Consider the following 24,109-nt stretch of genomic DNA (forward strand, 5'->3'; position numbering starts at 1 on the left):
GTCCCTCTTTGTTGGGGGGGGAGGGGGGGAAAGCTTGACAGTGGCAGTCTGTTGTACACCATACAGGAACAGAGAGATTCCCTGGCTAGGACTTAGAGGGTCTTACCGGTGATGTGCAAGGGCTCTGCACCACATACACACACTTCTGCTTTGCCACCTGCTATCTGTGTGACCTGGGTAGCTAACTTCTCTACCTACTGGACCTCAGCATCCCCATCCCTAAAATGGGCATCAAGCACCAGTTAATAAATGCAAAGCCTCTGGAACAACTCCCGGCACCTGGAGCCCTGTATCAAGCATTGGCTTCCACTTACCAAAGTCCACGTCATCTCCTACAAGCCTCACAACTACTTCATTCATTGTGCAAATGAGGAAGCTCAGAGAAACCAGGAACCTGCTCGGGGTCACTCTGATACAATATAGGGCTGCCTGAGAGAAATCCAGCTTCCTGGAAAAGAACGCATCCGTTCCTGCCGAGGTAGGATTTCATTCTCACCAAAACGTGACGGGTTCATCCTCACCGCAGAGCAGGAGTGCACCAAAAGCTCAGGTGGGGACTCCGGCTCCCGAGCGTCAGGCCGGCGCGGGGCTGGCGGAAGGAGCCGAGCGCGCTCGGAGGCGCTCGCTTCGCCTTCGGCGAGCATCGTCAGGGGGCGGGGCCCGCGTAGCGGCGCGTCCCGCGCGGGGCATTGTGGGGAGGGCGGCCGGTGCAGCCGCGGCTGCCATCTTAGCAACTCCTGGCGTTGAGGCCTTGTCGTTGGGGGCGGCCTTCGTGGCGGCCGTCGACCTCGGAGAGCGGCTTGAACTCAGCTGGCTGGCAGCTTTCCTTCCCCCGGCCGACACAGCACGGCCAGCCGGCGTCCGGAGGAGGCAGTGAGGGCGGTGGGACGCGTGCGGGGCCCGAGTCCAGCGGTTAGTCCGAGCGTCGCCCGGAAGGATGGGCCGGTCTCGGAGCCGGAGCTCGTCCCGCTCCAAACACACCAAGAGCAGCAAACACAACAAGAAGCGGAGCCGGTCGCGGTCGCGGTCCCGGGACAAGGAGCGCGTGCGGAAGCGCTCCAAGTCCCGGGAGAGTAAACGGAACCGGCGGCGGGAGTCGCGGTCCCGCTCGCGGTCCACCAACACGGCCGTGTCCCGGCGCGAGCGGGACCGGGAGCGCGCCTCGTCCCCGCCCGACCGCATCGACATCTTCGGGCGCACGGTGAGCAAGCGCAGCAGCCTGGACGAGAAGCAGAAGCGAGAGGAGGAGGAGAAGAAAGCGGAGTTCGAGCGGCAGCGAAAAATGTGAGCGCCCGCGGGGGGAGGGGCGGGGAGCCCGCGGGGAGGGCGGGGGGAGGGGCCGGCGCAGCGCCGTGCGGGTGGGGGGTGGGGGGTGGGGCGCGGGGTCGCGGGAGCCCGCCCGGGAGGCTGCCGCGGGCCCCGGGGGCGCAGCCTGCGGCAGGACGGGCGCGGGAGCCGGCCGGGAGCAAACACCGCGGGGCGTGCGCAGGAGAGGCTGGAAGCGGGGAAAGCGATTTTGGCGCGAGAGAGGAGCCGAGTGCCGGAAGTAGGAGGTGGAGCTGAGAGCGGGGTCGGGGAGCTGCCCGGGCCGGGGGTGGGCAGCGGTGGCGGGCCCGCAGGTGCAGAGCCCAAAGGAAGTCACCCCCGGGATGCGAATTGCCGCTGCCCGGAGCATGCTGGTATCTGGTATCGGAGCGGGCCCCCCCTCGGGAATAAGACCCTGTAGGTGGTCTCACTGTACACCCCCACCCCACGCCGAATGCATTTTCCATTAGGACATTCCTTTTGTTAAAGATGTCGCGGTTGCGTTTCTTTTTTTCGAGCGCTGGTCTTGTTTTTTTTTTTTTTTTTTTAATATTTTATTATTATTATTTTATTTTGTGAGCTGTACAAACAATGCACACGCTTGAGAGCTTACAGTCCGAGGAGTTTTGGTACTGGAGTTCACCTGTCTAACCACCATCCCAATTAAAACTTACTCCATTTTTATACTTCTTTCCGTTGCTTCATATTCCTTTGTAGCGCAAACTTAAGTGCAACCCTGTCTTCGTTTCCCCTTTCAGTACGCTTTTGTTTAGAAGACATCTGAATATTTGCTTTTATTTTCGCATTGCTCGTATATGCTCCCTTAATGGAGGGAAAATCAGAGTCCTACCTAGTAAAGGTTCCCAACTCGAAGTGACTGGGCGCAAGTATTTCTGGAAGAGGCACCTCCCAGGTATCTTTAGATTCAAGAGTAGGTGTAAATAATTCCAGAGTCCGGATCTTTTGGTTTTAAAATGCAGGTTTTGTTTTGGTTTAAGACCACGGTGGTGTGATGCTCTGGGTATTCATTTCCCAAAGCCAGGTGGAAAGGTAGAGTTGGTCTGCCAACTCTCACTGCTTTTAAACCAGCCGTCTTCCATGGTTCATGTTTAGAAAGTGCACGTGAGGCGGAAAGTAACTGAATTTAGGGTCTTCCTGAGACAAATACATGTGAATTTTTACATGTTTGGATTTGTGTATTCTAGATTTTCCAGCAGAGTTTGTTTCTAAGAAGCAAAGTAAGGCACAAGACTGTAGCACTAACAATATTACGGAGGAAGCAATACCAGGAGAGCTATTTTGCTGCATACTTTTCCTTTATGTAGAGCTATTGGTGATCGACATATGAAAACCAAATACAAGTAATAGTTTCCGAACAAACCTTGATTATATAGAATCCAGTTTTTTTTTGGTCTGGAACAAGATCCTTAACTGTGAAAATGTAGCTTTTAAATAAATCTCAACAGATGAACATTTAGAAGCTTACTTTAAGGCATCTCTGAGATAATTTTTCCACGTGAAAACAGATGTCCAAAGAGAAATGATTTGCCATTCACTGGAAAGCTAAAACTTGTAGGAAAAATGAAAGGAACCTTGGTATGCAAAGAATAATCAGAAATGTTTAGCAAGCTACACATGAATAGCAGAGACAAAACCCAGGGATTACATGAGAAAATCAGGCAGCTGTACAGTTCCAAGTTGACAGAAGCAGCAAACTACCATTAGCATTTATGAAGGGAGGAGGAGGCAGAGCCAGCAGCCACCTACCTATACATTGAATTCCTCTGTGCCATGCAGTAAGGCTCTCAATACGGTGTAATGTTTTGGGAATAACCCAGAGGAAACCATGGAAAGTTACAGGTTTTGGAGCCACAGAAATGGGCATAAATGGTTGTATGTCTACGAGTCTCTCTCTCTGGGTTAGCTCATTTCGTTCAGCTAATATTTATTGAACATTTAATAATGCTAGGCAAGATGCTAGGGACTGTTAATATTAAAGATAATTGAGTTCTCTGAGAACCTTAAAGACTTACAAGTAGCTACATAATAATACAGTGTGGTAAATTCAGTGATGCTCATGTGACTGTAAAAAGGAAGATCTTAGGTAAGCACCTTAGTTCTCCTAAGGAATGGCTGGTAGATTAAGAGACTGTAAGGCGAGGTATAGGAAGGTACATGGGGCCCAAAGCAGAGTTCCCTCCACCCCTAGCCGAATAAAGAGAGGGAGGAGGGCAGAATGGCCTTAAAGTGGGGTAAAACAGTGAATGTTGACTGGAAGATGAAGTTACAAAAGTACAAAAATCATGGAGTGACTGGGGAGGTAAATGGTGGGAATCACAAGGAGAGTCTCAAATGCCATATTAAGAAGCTTGGATTTCATCCTAGAAACAGGAAAAGTTGTAAGGAAGTAAACAGTGTTGTCTCCCCCCCCCAAAAAAAAAAAACAAAAAAACAGCACAGAATGCTCTAAAAAGATGGCTATTAGAGTAAGGCCACACAGGAGTAGTGAGGGGGTGGTTATTGGAATGGAAAAGAGGGACAAATTTAAGAAAGGTTTAGTGCAAATAAAACTGAATTGGAACATAAAGGAAATCAAACATGTGCCAACAGCCTTATACACCATGTCATTGGCTACATTCCTGATGGTTCCTCTGGCATGGGAGGCAGAGAGAGACACAGGAGGAGGGAGAAGCAGGCTCCATGCCGGGAGCCCCACGCGGGACTCGATCCCAGGACTCCAAGATCGCGCCCAGGGCTGAAGGCAGGCACTAAACTGCTGAGCCACCCAGGGATCCCCATAAATAAAATCTTTAAAAAAAAAATCTATCTGCATACTTTTGCCTTTCATATTTGTCCTGGAGAAACCATCTAGGGTAGTATAGTGCTTAAGAGTCTACCTAGGTTGGGAGTCATCTCAGCAAAATGCAATGTGCTGGAGCCCAGCTAGTAAACTATTCCCATGCCAGAGGAACCATCAGGGATGTAGCCAATGACATGGTGTATAAGGCTGTTGGCACAGTATTTGGTACCAAGTAATAAGGAATTAATGTTGTTTGCTGATGTTATGAAGTACTTTCTAGAAGTAATCTCCTAAGGTTGAGTTTGTACATTTTAAAATATTTCTATGTATATTAATATATTTAAAATAATATTACCAGTTGCTGTACAGTCATGTCATACTCTGCTGCATTGCCGGGCCTTTGCTGTTTTAATAGTTGCCATTTTAAATGGATTGTGACAGTATTTTTAAAATTCCTGAAAATATGGAGAAAATGGAGGCTTAATGTTATATATACTGATTCCATTGAAAACTTGAAGATTCATTGGTGCCAAAAATTCTTGGCAAGGGAATATATTCAGCAGAGGAGCCTGAGGAAAAGATTAGGGACCCTAAACATCTTTTAAAGTGACAGCTCTTGTGGGAAAAGTTTGAAGGAGTGGATAGGCAGTGACATTAAATGTTTGTCTTCTTTCTATCAGGTGCTAATGACCCAAAGTGTTTGTTGTTGTTGTTCCGTGTGGGGAGAGGGGAATTGAAGCATTATTGAGCATAACTTTTCAGGGCAGAAACTGAAAAATTTCTGTAAAACTTTTTTTCTGATTACTGAAGTAATTTTAACCGTACTAAGAATAACAGCAACGGCAGAAAATTACATTCTTGATAAACTTGTAGGAGAACAAATCTGCTGTGGCATCCTGACCTTGCTTGTCTCCACGTGGGACCCAGTAGCAAAGCCTAATTACAATCATGGTGCTATGTCCTGTGGTTCCTCTGGGAACAAAGGGAGATAAGCAGCCTTGTGAGAAACTCCACTAGGGCATTTCTCATCCTCCCAGTTTCTTTTGAGCTTGGGACTTTCCACTTGCCTTCCCCTCTGGGCTATAAAACCACTGAGCTGTCCTTAGATTTGACTGCGTAGCAGCAGAGCAGCCCACTGAATATACCTCTATTGCGTGTCATCTGGCCCTTGTGGTTTTGTGTCCAGGGGTGGCACCAGTGACTGCTCACACCATGCTGACCTGGCTTTTGCTGTAAGTTATAAACTATTTATGCTTGTTTTCTCCTTACTGACCAAGTCTGTGGAAATGTGGCCCTATTAGCCTTTGTTCTACTGCTATTACTTAGGCACTGCTTGGAAAAAACCCTGAATATGAATCAGGTCTCTTGCATCTTTACCATATTCTTAAGTTGTTTGGCAACTTTTCTACTGATAAGCTAACCCTAAAGCTTTATCCCATTCTTTGCTCCTTTTTGCTTTGTGTTGAAAATTTTATTTTATTTTTTAAAGATTTTATTTATTCACAAGAGACACACAGAGAGAGAGAGAGGCAGAGACACAGGCAGAGGGAGAAGCAGGCTCCACGCAGGGAGCCCGACATGGGACTCGATCCTGGGTCTCCAGGATCTGGCCCTGGACTGAAGGCGGCGCCAAACCGCCGAGCCACCGGGCTGTCCCTGTGTTGAAAATTTTAATTGAAACTTATATATCGTCTTTCAGAGTTGAATTGTACTATTTTTGACCTTTTAAAAAAGTTTCTTTTCGCCTTCTTTACATTTACTAATGTTGTAAGAACCAACTAGCAAAAGTATATTTGTGCCGGTGGTGTATACTCCTAAAACTTTGTTATGGGGTTCCCTGGGTGGCGCAGCGGTTTGGCGCCTGCCTTTGGCCCAGGGCGCGATCCTGGAGACCCAGGATCGAATCCCACGTTGGGCTCCCAGTGCATGGAGCCTGCTTCTCCCTCTGCCTGTGTCTCTGCCTCTGTCTCTCTCTGTGTGGGGGAAAATAAATAAATAAATAAATAAATAAATAAATAAATAAATAAAACTTTGTTATGTAAACTTTCCAACGTATGCAGAAGTAGAGCCTGGTCTGCTGAATCTGGTTAATAGGTATTATATATTTTTTATTCTCTTTGGATGAAATAGAGAAAATTTCTGTATTTGAAATGTAGTTTGATTTCTACTGAAATCACTGCCTGATTTCTTTTAGATATTTCTGGCAATTCATTCTAGTATTGGAGTGGATAGCTATTCTCTTATTGCAATTAGATAAAGGCTCCTTGAAACTACCTTAAACTGCATTTTATTGGAAGTTCAAAAGGAAAAGAAGCATAGTTAGGCTTTCGTATCTTTTTAAATAAAAATCACCAATAATGTAGTATTGGGAGGAAATATTTAAGAAACAAGCAACAGAATCTGCAGAATGGGTATCGCATATATCTAGAACCTAAAATAGTTTTTTCAAATAGCTACTATCTCGACAGAAAAACAGCTTATAAATGCAGAAACTGAAATAAATTAGAATGTTAGACAGAAATACTGGTGTTAGTATGGTCTCTCTGTGAATACATAACAGGAGTTGAGAATAAAAGCACTTGAGTGGGAATTGAATCAACCCCCAAAATAGAGTTTAGTTGAAGTGGATTGGGGTGTTTAAAGGTCACTTAGACACTATAAAATCTTTGCTAAACACATAAATTGAATGACTGGCTCATACATATTTATGAGTCATCAATAGATATAAAGGTTACAGGTTGTATTTAATTTTGTGGATTGTGAGGAAGTTGAAGCATAACTAATAAATAGGTCTCTTAGGATTTAGATATACTTCTAGAGCCTCTGAATTTATTAGTTCAGCACAAATTGTTTCAAATAGTGCAGTTCAATAGAAAATACAATGTGAGCTACATCTGTAATTTAAAATTTTCCAGTAGCCACATTAAAGTTGAAGTTAATTTTAGTGTATTCTCAATCTTTCTTAAGATGTCATTTTAACATGTAACCAAATAAAAATATTTGTAAGATATTTTTAATATTTTTCATTATGTTAATCTTCAACTCAGACTAGACACATGTGACCGAGTAGCTATCATTTTGGGTATCAGTGGTATGAAATGTGCATGGTTTTCACCTGCGCCTTGATAAATGTCAGTATTTTCAGTGTGGAATTTCATTTTGAGTGATGAAGTTGTTTTATAATATCTAAATGTGATTAAAATAGTTAAAACAGTATCATGCTTCATTGAACTTTTTATTAGAACTGGTGATATATTTTCATCCATTTTCCCATTTCTTGAAGAGTTTTTATTTTTTGATTTTATTTTATTTTTTTTAGATTTTATTTTTTATTTATTCATGATAGAGAGAGAGAGGAGAGAGAGAGAGAGAGAGAGAGGCAGAGACACAGGCAGAGGGAGAAGCAGGCTCCATGCACCGGGAGCCCGATGTGGGATTGGATCCCGGGTCTCCAGGATCGTGCCCTGGGCCAAAGGCAGGCGCTAAACCGCTGAGCCATCCAGGGATCCCCTCTTGAAGAGTTTTTAATTGAAAATCAATGAACCAAAGAAAGAAAAGCTACAGTAAAAGGTGTTAGGTTCAGAACCTGAATTACGTTGGTCTGTATTTTCGATAAAAGCTACACTGCATTGCCTTAGCAGTCTGAATCTCTTCGAGTCTGTATTTATGTTGATTTTGCTGGTGGGGGTGGGGTGGGGTGACCTTTATCATCTGAATTGCTTGCTATATAATATTTTCTCCTGACTTCTCTGTAGTTCAGCCCTTGTACTGAGAGCATTGGCAAATGATAAATCCGTACACTTAACAGCTTAGCTTGTTCTTTGATTATAAAGATTGTGACAGTCTAGAAAATAGACTTCTTGTTTCAGATCTCTTCTATAGTTCCTAAATTAAAACTAATTAAGCTCTTTGTGTATGTATATATACTAGTCCTTTTGTATTTAAAAAGTCCTAGAAAACAAATATTTCATACTCATTTGAATTTCTGTATCCCTTAATATCTTGATATCTAGTATTTCCTTGAATGTTGCATGAAAACTAATTATAAAATACAAAGTCATGCTGAAGGCTTTAATAGACTTACAGCTAGTTTTGTTTTCATTGTTCGGTTTACTTATATTATCTAAGTCATTCTTTTCCACTCTGTTTGCTAGTCGGCAGCAGGAAATAGAAGAAAAACTCATCGAGGAAGAAACAGCACGAAGAGTGGAAGAGTTAGTGGCAAAAAGGGTAGAGGAAGAACTGGAGAAAAGGAAGGATGAAATCGAGCGAGAAGTTCTCCGAAGGGTGGAGGAAGCCAAGCGCATCATGGAAAAGCAGTTGCTCGAAGAACTCGAGCGACAGAGACAAGCTGAGCTTGCAGCACAAAAAGCCAGAGAGGTAACGCTCGGTCGTTTGGAAAGTAGAGACAGTCCATGGCAAAACTTTCAGTGTTCGGTGTGCCTCCTGCTCAGTTCAGAAAGAGATGGAATACAGACTCATTCCTTTCTCATCTAAACCTAACATTGCTGCGAAAGTTAATTTTTTAGCCTATTGAGAAGTGCTGACTGATATTTAAAAGTTATTTTCATAAAACGTATTCAAGGATACTTTTTGATTTAATGGAACTGGCTTACATATTTGAGAAGTGTTTGAAACTTTTGCCATGGCTGCAGGACTTAAATTCTTTTTTGGGAGGGTTGGGGGAGACAGGGAGTGGTGAAAGGGAGATGGTTAAAATCCACCTGTGGATATGTATTCTTCTTTTCTGTGTATCATTCTTACTGCCTAGACTGTGAGAGGCTGTTTGCCTTCAGTCAGATTACAAAGAGCAGGGCCTGACATTGAGTGACAGCACCTGCTTTTGATACTTAGGTTTTCTTGCTCTTCTTTTTGTCCTCCTTTATCCTCACCCCTTACCCCGAATCCTGCCTCAACACAATGGACTAATTCTAGCACTCTGATCATAAGGCCCTCCATTTTCCTAATGTGTTTCAAAGAATCTTTTTAGGAAAAATGTCCAGATCATTCATCCACTTTTTTAGTATCTACTAACAACTCCTTTTTTTCTCTAGAGAGTTATGAAGGAACAGGTTGTCCTTGTCTGGAGTCAAGCTAAACACATGATTTGTTTTATCAGCAGCTGGAGCAGAAGTTGAAAATGTCTTTCTGTGAGACAGTAATTTGCTACTGAAGCTTTCTGGCTTATTTGCACTGATTACTCCAGGTTCCTAAAACTCATTGAAAGTCACTGAAACACTCAAGGCAAATTACTTTATGGCACTGAGTGTCCCTTGACATAGTTTGCATAATGAGTATGGATTCCATTGGTGTGTGCCATAGAAAATCCTCTAGTTACATTTTCTTGAACTTAAATATTTGACTCAAAATATGTGTCTCTCATCATTGTTAATCTTGGTATTATGGACAAGTTGGCATCATATTAAATCTCTCTTGTTTTCCAGTAAGCTTAGCTTTTCTAAATGCATTTTCCCTTGTGCTGTCTTTAAGTAGATACACGTGTCTATATATTTGGTAGCTATCACAGACTGTGCAATTGAATGTATGAAATTTTATTTACATCAGTGCTTTTAATCATGAAGATAATTTTGGAGTAATGGTGCTGTCTTGTAGCGAGTTATTAATCATAGGAAGATTTTTTTCTCTTCATTTGCTTTTTGTTTCATATTAACAATTTTTTTTTTTACACGGACACTACCCTCTGACAGTCTTTCCAAATATTAAAATCATTTGAATATGTATGCTGTGATCTGAACACTGCCCAAACCATCAAGCAATCTTCATATAGTTTGCATTATAAAACCTCATTAAATTCTCCAATAAAAAAATAAATTACAGAATTTTATTTCCGGACCATGCACCCCTTGGATTCCTGAATTTCAGTTCAGACTGTAGATGACAAGATAAGCTGCCTTTAGAAATTGTCAACATCTGAATGTTAAGTCCATTTTCCCCATGGAAGAGCCCTTAGTTCCATGAAGTATGGATTACCATTTGTATTTTTCACTAACAGTAAATGTATTTTTCTTATTAATTGTTTGCCTTAGGAATGATGAATTACATTTTTTGTTCCTTCTTACCATAAACATCTGCATTCCTCAGCTCAGCCTTCCTTGTATGTTGTTTCTTTATAAATGGTTGAGCTGCTGATGCAGGTATTGCCAAGCTAACAGTACAAATCATTTTAAAGAGGAAGCTGGCGCGTATGGCAGCCGAGGAGCACACTCTGCAGGACACTGGACAAGACAGTAAATATTCAACTTTTAATGCTGATTAAAGGAGTATAGGTAAAGAATACGTAGGTATACATAATTGGTGAGACAAATATTCACTTTATTTATATTTTATATATTATTTTTTAATTTGGTAAATACTATCCAGTTTTGTAGTTGTCCTTGTTGATTTGTGTGATATTAAAGTATTAGTAATAATTGCCAGGAAACTATCATTAGGGAGGGTTTAGTCGGTTGCTGTTTGGACTGGGAGGGATGATTTAAATTTCGTGCTAGAAACAAATTTTAGTGGCTGCACAGTTTATCATTTGTCAGACAGAAGGTGGCTATAAAGCTACCCTCTAAGTCAGATCAAAAAAGTTCAGAGGAAGATTAGTAAATATTTATCAGTAAAAATAAACATTTTATTTTTCTAACATCTAAACATGTCCTCCCCTTTAGGAGGAAGAACGTGCAAAACGTGAGGAGCTAGAGCGAATACTGGAAGAGAATAACCGAAAAATTGCAGAAGCACAAGCCAAACTGGTGTGTATGAAGTGTACATTTGAAAAGTATTTGATGTTTGTTTTACTTTTTCAGAATTTGTGAAATGATTTTGTGCTCAATGGTTGACTTCTAAGTTTTCGGGTCTATTTTCAGAGAGTTGAGGAAAGAGCAGGAATGGTTTACTAGATTTTAGCGCGTGTCTTCTGGAGGACTCTATTGGGGTAATCCAGAAAGTTACTTAATCTGGAGAAAATTCTAAAATTTGCGGTGGTTTAAAACCGGTTTCCTGGGAGAATTGTACTCTCCCCATCCCAGAGATTTTTCTGTCTTAACCCCATTTACATTTTTATGCCTAAATAATAGCAATGAAAGTTGTGAAGTATTTAAACTAAAATGCAGTTTTTCGCTTTACCTTAGATAGCTTATTACTTACTGATTACTAGGTAAAGTAGATAGCATATGTTTGATAATAACTGTACCAGATTAATAAGCTCTTTTCCTATTCTGAGACTAATCTAGTAAGGAGTACAGAGGCTGAAGCAATTATGTTCTAGGGATATAAAAGGTGATGCAGAGAGCAATTTAAACATTTTAATAAGGAAGCCAATGTAAGATACTGAAGTGATTTTTTTTTTTTAAATAGAAAAAAACTAATCTCTGCCGCTTCCATTTTTTTCAGTTCTGTTTTAGTATTTCTGAATTTCTGTTTTCTTTGTTTTTAGCACAGACTAGCATTTAAAGTAAAGAAGAAAAGATTTTTGGTGTCCTAGGGTTTTCCATTTAAGAGTATGTATTTTGAAGCAGTCTTGGTATGATGAAGAAAGCTAGAATTAAAGGACTGTGGATATAAAGAAGCCAAAGTACAAAAGGAGGACAGGCTTTGGAAGGAAAAAGCTTTCTTTTCCCTATGAAGGTACCATCTAGGAATTCTGCTTCCTCAAGCAGGATATAAGTCAGAGATGGAAGAAAATGTACTTAGGTTGAATGGGAGATGAGTGCTATTTAGTGCCCAGGAATAGAGACATGACCTAGGGTGCGACTCTTGGTTCTAGACACCTTGGAAAACTTTTGTCTAGTTAGAAATATGTTGAGAATAATACAGATACAGTCATAGGAAGACATTTGCTGCTAAGTCCTACTTTGCCAGGGAGAAAGCAAGTTGTAAGCTCCAGGTAAACGATTTAAAAAAAAAAATTCTGTGAGTTTATAAAGGCACAGGAAATGATATAAATTGGTCTAAGAATTAATTGACAGTGGATCCCAGCGAGAACAAGGGCAAAGGTAGACCGTATGTAATGTGTCTTGTAGTTGATAAGAATGTAAAAAGTTAAAATTACGGGGCAATAAGTTCTAAAGCATGATATTTTTAAAGATAGCTTACCCCAGGGAAAAGCAATACCGGAAATACCCTAAACAACTTAGCATGACACTGTGGATTCTTAGCTAATATTGCTGTCCTATTGTAAACGACCGTAATGAAAGGAAAGACTTAATCCTGCTTTCCCCATGAAAAGATCTTAAAATCTGTTAAGGTAGAAAAAGCACTCTGAATGATGATGCACTACGAATGGATGAGGAGTCATTGTAAGATATATCACTACATGTTCATTAATTAGTATGTGATAATGCCTTTTTTAGTGATTCTGCATAAGATGAAAATCTCAGTGCAGGTAGGAGGATTTAAAATGAAAAGTATGAACCTTAATTTTAGTTTAGAAGGTTGAGCTTTGAAAGATAAATACAGTGTGGGTTTTTAAGGCATAGATATTTCCAGGGAGGAACAGTGTAGTTGGTATTTGAAACATTGAACTAGAATTTCCAAGCTGGTGGAATAGAATTTTTCTTAGAACATGATAAAAGATTGGGTAGCGCAGTTCAATTTTTGGGTGGCCTGAAATGCCAAGATTGTGACTTCTAGAAGAGAGCTCCTCAACTTGTTAGGCCCTGCCAAGATCCTTTCTGATAACTGTCCGGGTGCCTAGAGAAACTTGGTTGGGCACTTGGCAGCTTTTTTTGTTTACCCACGTGGACCTTAAAAATAGGACTTTCTGTATGTCATTACTGGGAAAAGATTAGCAAGCTTATTCTAAAGCAGTGCTTCTCGAGTGGTGGTAATTGGCCAATTTTTGTTCTTTTAATCCTGATTTGTCTCAGACCTCTACTTTTGCAAGATATAATTAAGATGAATTATTAGAAAAATGAGGTCAAGTGGCTATAAAAGCTTCTAAAACATTCCTGGTTTCTACATATCTTGTGGTGGATCCATTCCGGTTTGCAAACTGTTGCTGATTCATGGGCCATACTTAGACTAGCTCTATTCTAGAACATTTGACTTTGATAGACTATATTGTACAGTGACACTGTTTTGACTGCATGTTATATCAGTAAGACTTTAGTGAAAAGATATCTTGAAGAAAAGGAATTTGAATATGAGAATATTTGGTAAGGATTTGAATGTAACTCATTTTTTTCCTGTGTATGATAAAGTTGGAAGTTTTAAGAAATTATCATCCATGTTAGAGAAAATTAATTTTTACTTGGTTCTATTGGTAGGGAGTCCATATACTTGCAGGGAAAGTCAGAGAAGTCAAGAAAATGTTGCTGCATAAAGATGTCAGGCACATACAGAGATTTCTTTCATTTTTGTTGTTCATTCCTCATCCTCTCAATTTTGAGCAAGTTCTTTAATTTTTTTACACATGTATTAGGAAATATTACGTGGAATATATTGAATACTCCTTTAGAAGAATAGATATTTAAAAAAGGAAGGGAAGTATGCTAGTATTTTAGAAACATGGGACTTGTCCTGAGTATGTCAGTAATGGTAGTTTATCTTGTTGCAACAGCAGTTTTGTTTGCTTTATGACATAATAAATATGGTAGAAATGTGGACTGGTTCATGTGATGCATTCTTACTTCTAGAAGGCAAAGGAGGAAGAGGGAGTAGCCAACCTTAACCTCACATACTCTATATTGAGAAGTTATTATATGTAAAAAAGCAATTTGGAGATAAAAATTGACAAGATGTTAAGTTTTTAAAGTATTTAATGTATTAATGGTAGACCCAAGGACAATCCAAAGAAAAGTTAACAAGTAATATGGAGATATTTGGTAGTGGTATGGATGTTGTGGGGCAATTGACATAATTGCCCTGGAATGCCTGGTAAATCTTCCTGGAAGAGATGCCCATGAGCCAAGCCTCAGTGGCCAGTTAGGAATTGAATTTATGATGGCGGGGGGGGGGGGGGGGGCAGGACTGTGAGGAAGCTTGGCAAAGGCCTTTCTGGGATTCCGTAGCATTAGAAAAAAGGCAAGAGTGTAGGTGCTCTCAGGATGGTGGGCTAGGCAGTAGTAGCTATAGTAGTAAACGAGCTTTCTGTAAGAGTAAGAAGTTTGTGAGATAAGTAATGGTGGATGCAGTTTGAAAGCAGATTAAAGATAGGTTAGAAAACTTAGTACCCTGAGGGAGATTTCTTAAACATTATAACCATGGAAGTATAATACAACAGTTGCTTACAAGTCAGTAAAGAAGACCCAACTCCCTAATTGAAAAAGAAAAGTGGGAGATGTAGAAGAGAATTCACACAAGTGAAAAGTGCTGTAATAAATTCTTGAAAATATATCCGTCTCCCAACTTCTGTAGGAAAACAAAGAAATGATCTCTTCCTTTTCATTTTCTGTAATACTACATACCAATAGAAAGACTTTTTTTTTTCCCTCATTAACACCAAGTGTTGGCAAGAATAAGGTATAAAGAGGACTTTTTTATATGGTGATGGAGGTAGTTTATAATGGCTATGACCAGTTTAGAAAATGACACTGTATCAGTAAATATCTGGAACCTTAAATCTATTTCTAAGAATCTGGCGAAAACTGAATCAGATACAAATACGGTAATACAAAAAAAAATTCTCACAATATAATTTAGAATAGTGAAGGTGAATTAGGTGAATTTTAGGTGAATTATAACATGTGCTTACAGCTGGTTTTTCCTGTAGTCAAAAAGTATTTGGTAATACAGGGGAAATAGCTAAATACAAAACTTATGTATACATTATGATCCTGGTAACTTGAAAAATATATTTGCACATTTTAGTAGATGGAAAATATGCCAAAATGCTAAAAATAGTTATCTCTAATTGGTAGTAGACTTATATGTAACTTTATACTTTTCTCTAGTTTTTTTAATACAACTAACATCACTTTTGTGATCACATAAAAATAATTAGTACAGAAAGTAAATTTAAACCACACTTTGAATGGACTTTTAAGTTGGTCCTTGTTAACAAAAATTCAGATTGATGGCAGTGATGATCGTAATAAGGAATGCATTAGCTTAGCCACATGGGCTCTCTCAGATGTGAATTCTTACAAGGTGCTCCAGATCAAAGGTAGTTTTTGCTCACATGCCAAATTGTTTGTCAAGATACTTGATTTTATCTGTCCAAAAGGAGGCAGAAGAATATTAATCAACAGACATGCTTAATTTATAAAATCAAACAAGAACTAATTCACATGTGGTTTGGCTTGAGTGGACTTGGCCTTTTGGCAGATTGGATTATACTTCTGGGTTAGTATTGGCAGTGCACAACTATCTTCAAATACTTGAAAGGCTGTTGTTGATACAATAGAGAATTTTAATTTTTAAAAAACTGTTAAAAATAGTACCTAAATTTTTTTTTTTTTTTTGCTCCTCTTTTCCACACAAGTTTTTTTTGTGATGTGCCTGGGAAAAGCCAAGCGCAGGTACTATTGTGGTATGTGTAAGAATATTACTTACTCAGAAAGTGAGACGGACTTCAGAAAAGTTGACAGGTGTTGTAGAGTTAATTGTCCTTCCAGGAGGCTGTATCAGTAGAAAAAAAATGATCCTCAAACTGTGAATTGGTGAATGAAGGTGGTAGTAAAATGGAACCTGGTTAATTTGCATTTAAATACCTGAACTATAATCAGAGACTGACAACTTCTAATAAAATTAAAAAGTTTACATTATAATGATAAGGTAAAATTAATCTTAACTGGGAAACATTCTTTGAAGTTTTGTTTTGTTTTTTTTTAAGATTTCTTTATTTATTTAAGAGTGTAAGCACACAAGCTGGAAGGACAGAGAGAGAGGCAGAATTCCAAGCAGCCTCCATGCTGTGCACTAGGCTGATGTGAGACTTGATCTCACCACCCCAAGAGCGTGACCTGACCTGAAATGAAGAGTTGGACGCTTAACCGACTGAGCCACACAGCTGTCCCTGAAATTTTAAATTATCAGCAAATCATAAGTTTGAGACTTATAGTGTATTTCTATTCTTTACTATTGAAAATAGTTTTCTCCTTACCCACTTGCCAAATAGGAAGATGTACCATGTTTCCAAGTGGACTATATGTGAAATGTGTTCCACATACTTAAACCAGATCTCACTTGGTAGTTAAGAGATATCTCTGGAGAATGCCCCTCCATCCCCAAACAAAAAAACCTATTTATGTAGTGTATGTCCATATACTTTTATATATATATATATAAAGGTAACCTTGATTGTTACCTAATGTGGCCCCCAGAAAAGGGCCTTTTTAGGTTAAAGATCTTGAAGAGGTTATCCTGAATTAACAACCTCACTCACATACCATTGTAAGAAGGAAGCAGAGGGAGTTTTTTGTTTTGTTTTGTTTTTTTTAACCACACAATGCACACAGGAGAAGGCTGAGGACAGAGCAGAGAGAGATTTGAAGATTCTGGCCTTGAAGATTGGAATGATTGGAATGATGTGAGAAGATGAGGAATCCTGGCAGCCACCAGGAGCTGGAAGAAGCAAGCAATAGACTTTACCCTAGAGCCTCTTGAGGGAGCATGGCCCTGTTGACACATTGATTTTGGATCAGTGATGCCAATTTCGAACTTCCGACCTCCAGAATAATTTTATGTTATCTTGAACTATATAGTTCCTGGAATTTTTTTGCCTAAAAATGTGGAAGTAGTTTTGAAGTTGGATAGTTAGAGGCTGGAAGAATTCTGAGGCACATGATAGAAAATACCTAGGCTGCCTTAAAAAAGACTGTTCATAGAAATATGGACTTTAAAAGTCAGGGCTTAGACACAAATGAGGATGGTACTGAAAACTAAAGGGAAGGAGGTCCTTGTCTAGTGGTAGAAAACCCAGGTGAATTGTGCCCTATGGTTGTGTGGAAGGTGCTTTTTTAAGTGTTGAACTTACATGTGTAACTGAAAGTATTTCTAAGTAAATTGTGGAGTACAATCTGTTTTCCCCTGGCTGTTTATAGTAAAATTTGAGATCTATTGAGATAAATAGGGGAAATAACTGATAGGTATAAAGGAATGAGCACTTTATGTTTGGAGAAAATTTTATCCTTTCTAGATTACAAAAAATGCCAAAGTTAGTTTTAGTGTTAGAAAAATTCTGGAAAGAAGGCCAAGGGTGTATGGCTGGACAGTCATTTGCTAGGGCTGAAGAGATTACGCATGTGACTCATAGGTTCTCTGATTTTGTTCCAGTGATAATGATTTGGGACTTCTTTGTCTCTGGAATAAATTTCTGTTCTCTTAAGGTATCCAGTTTATGGTACTTTGTTACAGTGGCTATAGGAAACTAATATAACCAGGAAAAGAATAGGGCATTTATACTAAAGTGAGCGTGTATAAGTTGAAAGAGCTCAGTACTTAGGGTGGTTAGTTCTGATATATGTGCGCATTGTAAGAAACAGACAAATATAGCATGGCGCCAACTGTAAATGTTCATTAAATATTTTAATTTGAAATGAAATGGTGGTGAAGTTACGGAAGGATGTTTAGTCAGTGAGAGGCTTGTTTTCAATTGATAAGATAAGCTCATTTAATGTATTTTGGGCAACATTTTTTTTTTTTTTAAACTTTCTAGATGTTAGTGTATTGGCATTGTATAGGGTGGCTTGAAGGAAAGAATGTCAACCAGAAACCCACTGAAAGCCCGTCAGAAGATGGGGCTTAAATGGTAAGGTGGAAGTAGAAACTAGAGACAGGATAAACTTGGTGAGCGATAAAGGAGAAGGGGAGTATAGAGGAAGAAAGTGGAGGAAAGAGCATGGAGAGAAAATCTGGTATAGGAACCAGAGAAGATGTCATCATGCTGATAGTGTCAGCAGGCATTTAGGAAAATATCCACCAAAGGGAATGAATGCCCAAGACAAACAACTTTTTTGAAAGAAAAAAATTTAGGGTATAGAAGATGCAAAGAACCATATCTGGATGAGATCATTTTTTCTGAAATTTTGGGACATAAATGATAAAATCCTGAAGGTATGAGATTGCTCTTTTGGTAGCATCATCTCCAGAGCTCTGGAGGACGGGTTCTTTTTTGTGTTGAGTATCCTATGCTGATCTCAACTGTCAGTCCCTTCTTGAGGTTGTCGTCTCCACTCCAGATAATATCGGCTCTCAGGAGACATTATGCAGTGTTGAAGTTCCAAAAATATATTCAAGATTATAAATATATTTAACAATTGGGTAACTAAATTGAGAAGGAAAGGGGCTAGGAGGAGTGGCTGGTGGTATGAATTCTCTTTAGGTGATAGCAAATAATATCCCATAAGGATAGTATATACTATAACGAGGTAACTGATAGAATAACCAAATCACCAGTGGTGGGGATTGCTTTTTTTAATTCTCGAAAGTTTTTTTTAACCTTGTACATTAATAACTTTAGAAAAATTTTTTGATCCATACATAGTTTGCTAAGCATCAGAACTAATTATATCAAAATTTTAAATATTTTTCATTGTTTATCTAACATAGATATACATTACACTAGTTGTAGAAGGGAAGAAGAATCAAAGAATTAAAATCATAAATGTCAGAGTGGAACAGGATGTGTTTCTGGGAAGGTTAAAATGCAGAAATTCACATTGCTGAGTAGTGGCAATATTTCCTAATTGAAATATTTTTCATTCTTTCCTATCATTTCTGTAATCACTTCTGATAAATATTTCTCTCCTTGTATTTTTAAAATTTTGTAAAATATATATCCATATATATAGAGAGTAGTAGATTTCAGCATCTTTATTTGCTGAAAGAAACTGCTACTAAGGATCACCTTGATGTATAGTTATAGACAGTGTAAGAAAGAAATGCTTGGAAAAGAGTAATTTTTTTCAAAGATTTTATGTATTTGAGGGGGAGACAGATAGCCAGAAAAGAGCACAAGTGGGAAGGAGAGGAAGAAGGAAGAAGCAGGCTCCCAGCTAAGCAGGGAGCCTGATGTGGGGCAGGCTCAGTCTCAGAACCCTGGAATCATGACATGAGCCAAAGGCAGACATACCTAACCAACTCAGCCACCCAGGTGCTCATCCCACCCCACCCACCAAAGAGTAATTTTAATAACAGAACCAGGACCTCTGGGTAAAGGCAGGGTGGGGCAAAAGGTATTGGGAGAGTAGATCTTCTGCTAGAATGGTATATTTTGGTTATAGTATTGAATCTCACCAATCAGGTGAGGTGCAGGGGTAAAAAGTCACCTTTGTGTCATCTTTGTGAGGGTCCTGGACTTAATGGCTAGAAAGGCCCACTCTAATTTCATGGCTCTCCTATTGTGGATGTTAGCTTCTCTTGGGTCCCCATGTAATCCTTGTAGGAGAACTTAGTATTGTTCATCTGTATGAATAGACATGCACATATGTGTCTCCCCCACCCCCATCCCATTGGAATAGTTCTATTACACACATTTGAAACAACACAAGGGTAGAGGAGTAGTGGATATTCCGACAAGTGTGGTTATCAGAAAGGAAATGGCATGTCAGACAGATTACAGAGTGATGCTGGAGTTTAGAAGATTACCTAGGAAATTAAGGTAGAAGGTCAAACCTTCTAGATGGATATTCATCATTTGAGAGCCACTATATTAATAAAGTAGATGGCTTTGGGTTTTGCTCAACTAGTCTGTTTTTGTCCCAGTGTGATTGAATAGCGTTTATGCTTCATTTAAAGCTATAATGGAAGAAAGTACAAATGTTTGTACATAAAGACAGGATATTCCCCTGCTTACTTCATTTTTAAAAATCCTTTCATTATCAGGTACTTTCAATAGGCAATATATGCTTAGTAGTACTAAGGGTGAACCAGAGAAATTAAAGCTCCCCTTCTACACACACACACACACACACACACACACACGCACGCACATATTTGTAGACCTAAATGAATTTGAAACTTTTTCTTTACCCAATCTAAAGTTAATTTCAGTGCAGAATTAGTATTTCCTATCTGTTTGATATGAGTTTGCTTTAAAAAATCTTGTTCGTTTTTAATTTAGATAATGTAATCACATCAAATTTACTCTTTAGAAAAATAAAGGAGTTATATCTCTTTTTCCCTATCCACCTACTTTTCACTGCCGTGTCCAAAGGTATATTCAATTTTGCCTTTGTTTAGAGTTCAAAATGGAGATTTTGGCAGATACAAATAGGTGTATTTTTATTCTCCCTTTTTTGCAGAGAAACAGCGTACTATATATACTATTTGGGACTTTGCTTTTCTTAACAGTGTAACTTGGGGATTTTTCCATTTCAGATTTAGGGATTCCTATTTTTTGGTGTGTGTGTGTGTGTTTTTAACAGTATTATACATATTTTCTGCAACTTAATAGTCCCATACTGGGGAATATTTGGCTTTTTCCAGTCTTTTGCAAGCTATGTTGCATTAGAAAACTTTGTTCAGTTTTGCATGTTACGCAAATGTTATTTATAAGATATATTCCAGGAAATTCATTTGCTGGGGGTAAAAGCATTATAATGAAGATAGAACTTTGGTAATTAATGCCGAAGTACTTTTCATAAGATAGTATTGTGTATCTTTTGAATTTGTCAACATGATAGGGTGAAAACTACTGTGTAATTTTAATTAGATTTCTCTTAAGAGTTAGGTTGTGATGTCCAAGCCTTTTCCTCTTCAAGATTCTAATCTGCTTTCCTAAGGGCTTAGTTAGAACAATAGGGAACAGTGAATCTGGGTATTTATATTTGTAAGCGTTTCCCAGGCACATGGACACACACAGTAAGGTTCTTTACCTTGATTTAATTGCACTTGCCAAGCTCTTATTCCAAATGTATGATGATTTGTTAAAACTGGATAAAGTAATTGGCATATGAATTCACTAAATGATTATCAGTGAAAGTTTAAGCACAAAAGTGGTGGTTTGAAACGGATGTACAGGTAGGATTTCAGTAGAAGGAAAGAATGGCGTGAGCAAAAGGAGAGGGGGAGGCAGGATAGAAAAGCAAGCATAATTTGAGAAATTATACACAGTGGGAGCCAGATTATAGAAAGTCTTAAATAGTATGCTCATTTGGGAAGTGGGGCCATATTCTATACATGGTGGAAGTCACGGGAAGTTTAAGGGCATGTGAGAATAGAACAATGTTCCAAAAATGGTGAGACTGGTAGCATTCTGCAGGGTGAATGAGGAGACTGGGATGGGAACAAGGAAATTCAGTGAGGTCTCTTAAGACGTCCGTAGGACCCTGCACTGGTGTGGTGGCCATGGGTATGGGGCTCCAGATGAGACATTGTAGTGGAAAAGGGAACATAAAGGATGGATTAACCAACTGGTTGGCTGTCTGCTTGTGTCAGGGAAGAGGGAGGAGACAGAAGCAAGTTACAGAATGTGGGTGGTGTTAGGGAAGGTAGTAGAAAGAGCTGATTTATTTTAGGGTTAGATTTGAGGGGTATCTTGGACATGTTGAATTTCGAAGGCACCTGGAGGTCTCCCTAGTCTATGTCCAGTAACTACACCTACTCGACAGCTGTAACTTAGGAAAAGAGTCTGAGAGAGGGAAGATTTGTTTCACCTCTCTGTTGGGTTTCCCATCTTGCCTGCCGACCAAATTCTTTCCCTTTAAATTTGATCTTCCTCATCTTTGACCTTTACTTGATTACAGTGGATTTGCCCCGCCATTTGTCTTCTACCTATTTGTCTACATCACCACCATCCTAAAGTAAAATAAACCTCTTCATGTTACTTACGTATTTTAAAAGCCAGGGTTTTTAAAAATACTTTATGTTGTATACCAGAGTCCATCGCTTTTCCCATCTTCACCATAAAGCCTGTAATGCAGTCACATCGAATGTTACTATTTCTGAGCGAAAAACGTATCAGTGGAGACAAACAGGAGTGATGAGTTGGAGAACCTGAATGTTTTGAACAGCCGGTGTCTCATATTCAAGAATATGTGGGAGAGGAGAAAATTTTTAAAAGACCTAATAACTAATAAGTTCAAGTGAACAGAAGAAGGAATAAAGAGATCGTTAAGCATTGTAGTTCTGACCATCTAGAAAATAATTTTAGTAAAATAATGGAGATGGAAGCAATGACTTTAAAATCTGACTTTTGAAAATAGGAAAGCATTTAGAGGATGCAGTGAATGTTTTAAGATGAAGGTCAGATGGGAAACAAAGGAAAACAGTGATCACTGAGATTTAAAAACTCAAGGTTAGAGCAGCTTCTCTCAACCTTGGCCCAATTAACATTTGGGGTTGGATAATTCTTTGTTCTGATGGCTGACCTGTGTGTTGTAGGATGTTTAATATTTAATAACATGCCTGTCCTCTGCCCACTAGATGCCAGGAGCTGGCACTCATTGCCTCATGTTCCTGGGAGAGGGGAGGAGTAGAGGTACACCTCCGTGAGAAATAAGGAAGTGAGCATGGAGTTTTTGGGAGGCCAAAGGAGAAGCTTGAGGAGGGAGAATGAGAATGGCCTACATTTTTTTTGATAAAGATGGAAAATGCATAGACAGCCCAGGAAGAGAGTTGGTTCCCTAGACTGTGAGGTAGTTGAGGCACTGCCAAAGTTAACTACACCAGTATCTGCTGAAACGGAAAAGCATTCTCTAGTCAGCGAGTTGAAAGATTGTGCATTTTTTTGTCCTCAGAGAAAGGGGTCTTTAGTATTTCTTGGTTATATATTGACAATGTAATGTAGCCCCAGTAGAGGTTTTTTCCTATAACTTTTTGTCTTTAACTGTGAATCTAATAATTGGTAGATAACCTGTTCTTTGAGTACATTGATGCCTTGGTTTGTAATTGCCAGTCTTCATCTGACACACTGAAAGTGTAGATAAAATAGGTAATTGGGCAAAATCTATTCTGAACTTAAGACAGGATTTTAGAAATTTCCATTTTCAAAGTATGTGCTTTTTTGTGATTTTTTTAAACATATTTTCATAAAACCACATCAGAAACTATAGGTAGAATTAGTAAGGAGTTCTATTCTAATTCCTCGGTGTTTTTGTCCTTGATTGCTTTATCGCTTTGTGCACGAAGGCAGATTTCATTCAACATGGTGTCGTCTGTAAGCTGTCATCCCCCAGTATTGTTAGTACAAGACATGATATCCAGATAAAGTTTTAATGTTCACTTTTAACTTTCAGGCTGAAGAGCAGTTGAGAATTGTTGAAGAACAAAGAAAGATTCATGAGGAAAGGATGAAACTAGAACAAGAGCGGCAACGTCAACAAAAAGAAGAACAAAAAATTATCCTGGGCAAGGGCAAGTCCAGGCCCAAACTGTCCTTCTCTTTAAAGACCCAGGATTAAACTGCAAACTGAACTTTTTACAAAGAAAAATGGAAAAACTTTGTATGGTAGCTTCATGTTGAAGTGGTTTTTTGTTTTTTTGTTTTTTTTTGTTTTTGTTTGTTTTTTTTGTTTTTTTTTTTTTTGTTTTTTTGTTTTTTTTTTTTAATTTGGAAAATCTGGAAAACTTAGCTTGTTCTAATAGGGGCTATGCTCTGCATTCCTCCCCCCCCCCCCCTTTAACTTCCATTAAGTCAGATCCTTATCAGATCATTATTGTCTTCTAGAAAGTGATCTATTTTTCATCTGTTTGGATTCTTCATTAGTGATCCGCAGAAGAGCAGATCACTTTGTAAACTGTGGATGGTCTGATAAGTTTCTACTGGCCCATTGACTTCAGAGTTATACTCTGCCTATTACATCATAATGCTGGTTTTGCTGACTTTTTGTTTTTTTATATATTTATAAAAAAAGAAAAAGTTGGAAATTGCATTGGAAGCTCCCAGGGTGTTACTGGACCTGTGTGGTGTATTGTTAACCAGTGTCCTTGTGATACCGTTGCTCTTGATGTTCCTGATACAGGTAAGGAAACAGTCGGTCAGCTCTGGTACAAGATATATATACAGTTCAGTATTGTCTCTGTTCAGTTTGTTTTTATTTCATTGACAAAGTCAAACCAGCATTCCCCATTGTGTAAATAAATGATTTTGCTGAATAAAGTAAAGTCTTAAATTCA

General features: G+C 39.1%; 1 protein-coding gene across 3 annotated transcripts; it reads left to right on the top strand.

Annotated features, from left to right (window-relative positions):
- Window positions 1-674: 674 nt before the first annotated feature.
- ARGLU1 (arginine and glutamate rich 1) lies at window positions 675-24,109 on the top strand. 3 transcript variants are annotated; one of them, XR_012009766.1, is made up of 4 exons: window positions 675-1,284; window positions 8,260-8,485; window positions 10,296-10,863; window positions 23,230-23,281. XR_012009766.1 is itself a non-coding variant. In XM_072782419.1 (4 exons), the coding sequence occupies exons 1-4, from the start codon at window positions 938-940 to the stop codon at window positions 23,392-23,394; spliced, it is 822 nt and encodes a 273-aa protein (XP_072638520.1). In that variant the 5' UTR covers window positions 675-937; the 3' UTR covers window positions 23,395-24,109. The 3 variants fall into 3 exon arrangements, 1 of the variants encoding a protein (XP_072638520.1); XM_072782419.1 differs by having other exon boundaries at window positions 10,780-10,863; window positions 23,230-24,109; XR_012009765.1 differs by lacking the exon at window positions 23,230-23,281 and having other exon boundaries at window positions 8,260-10,353; window positions 10,780-10,840.

The sequence above is a fragment of the Canis lupus genome, chromosome 17 (genome assembly GCF_048164855.1).
Source record: "Canis lupus baileyi chromosome 17, mCanLup2.hap1, whole genome shotgun sequence".
Lineage (NCBI taxonomy): Eukaryota > Metazoa > Chordata > Mammalia > Carnivora > Canidae > Canis > Canis lupus.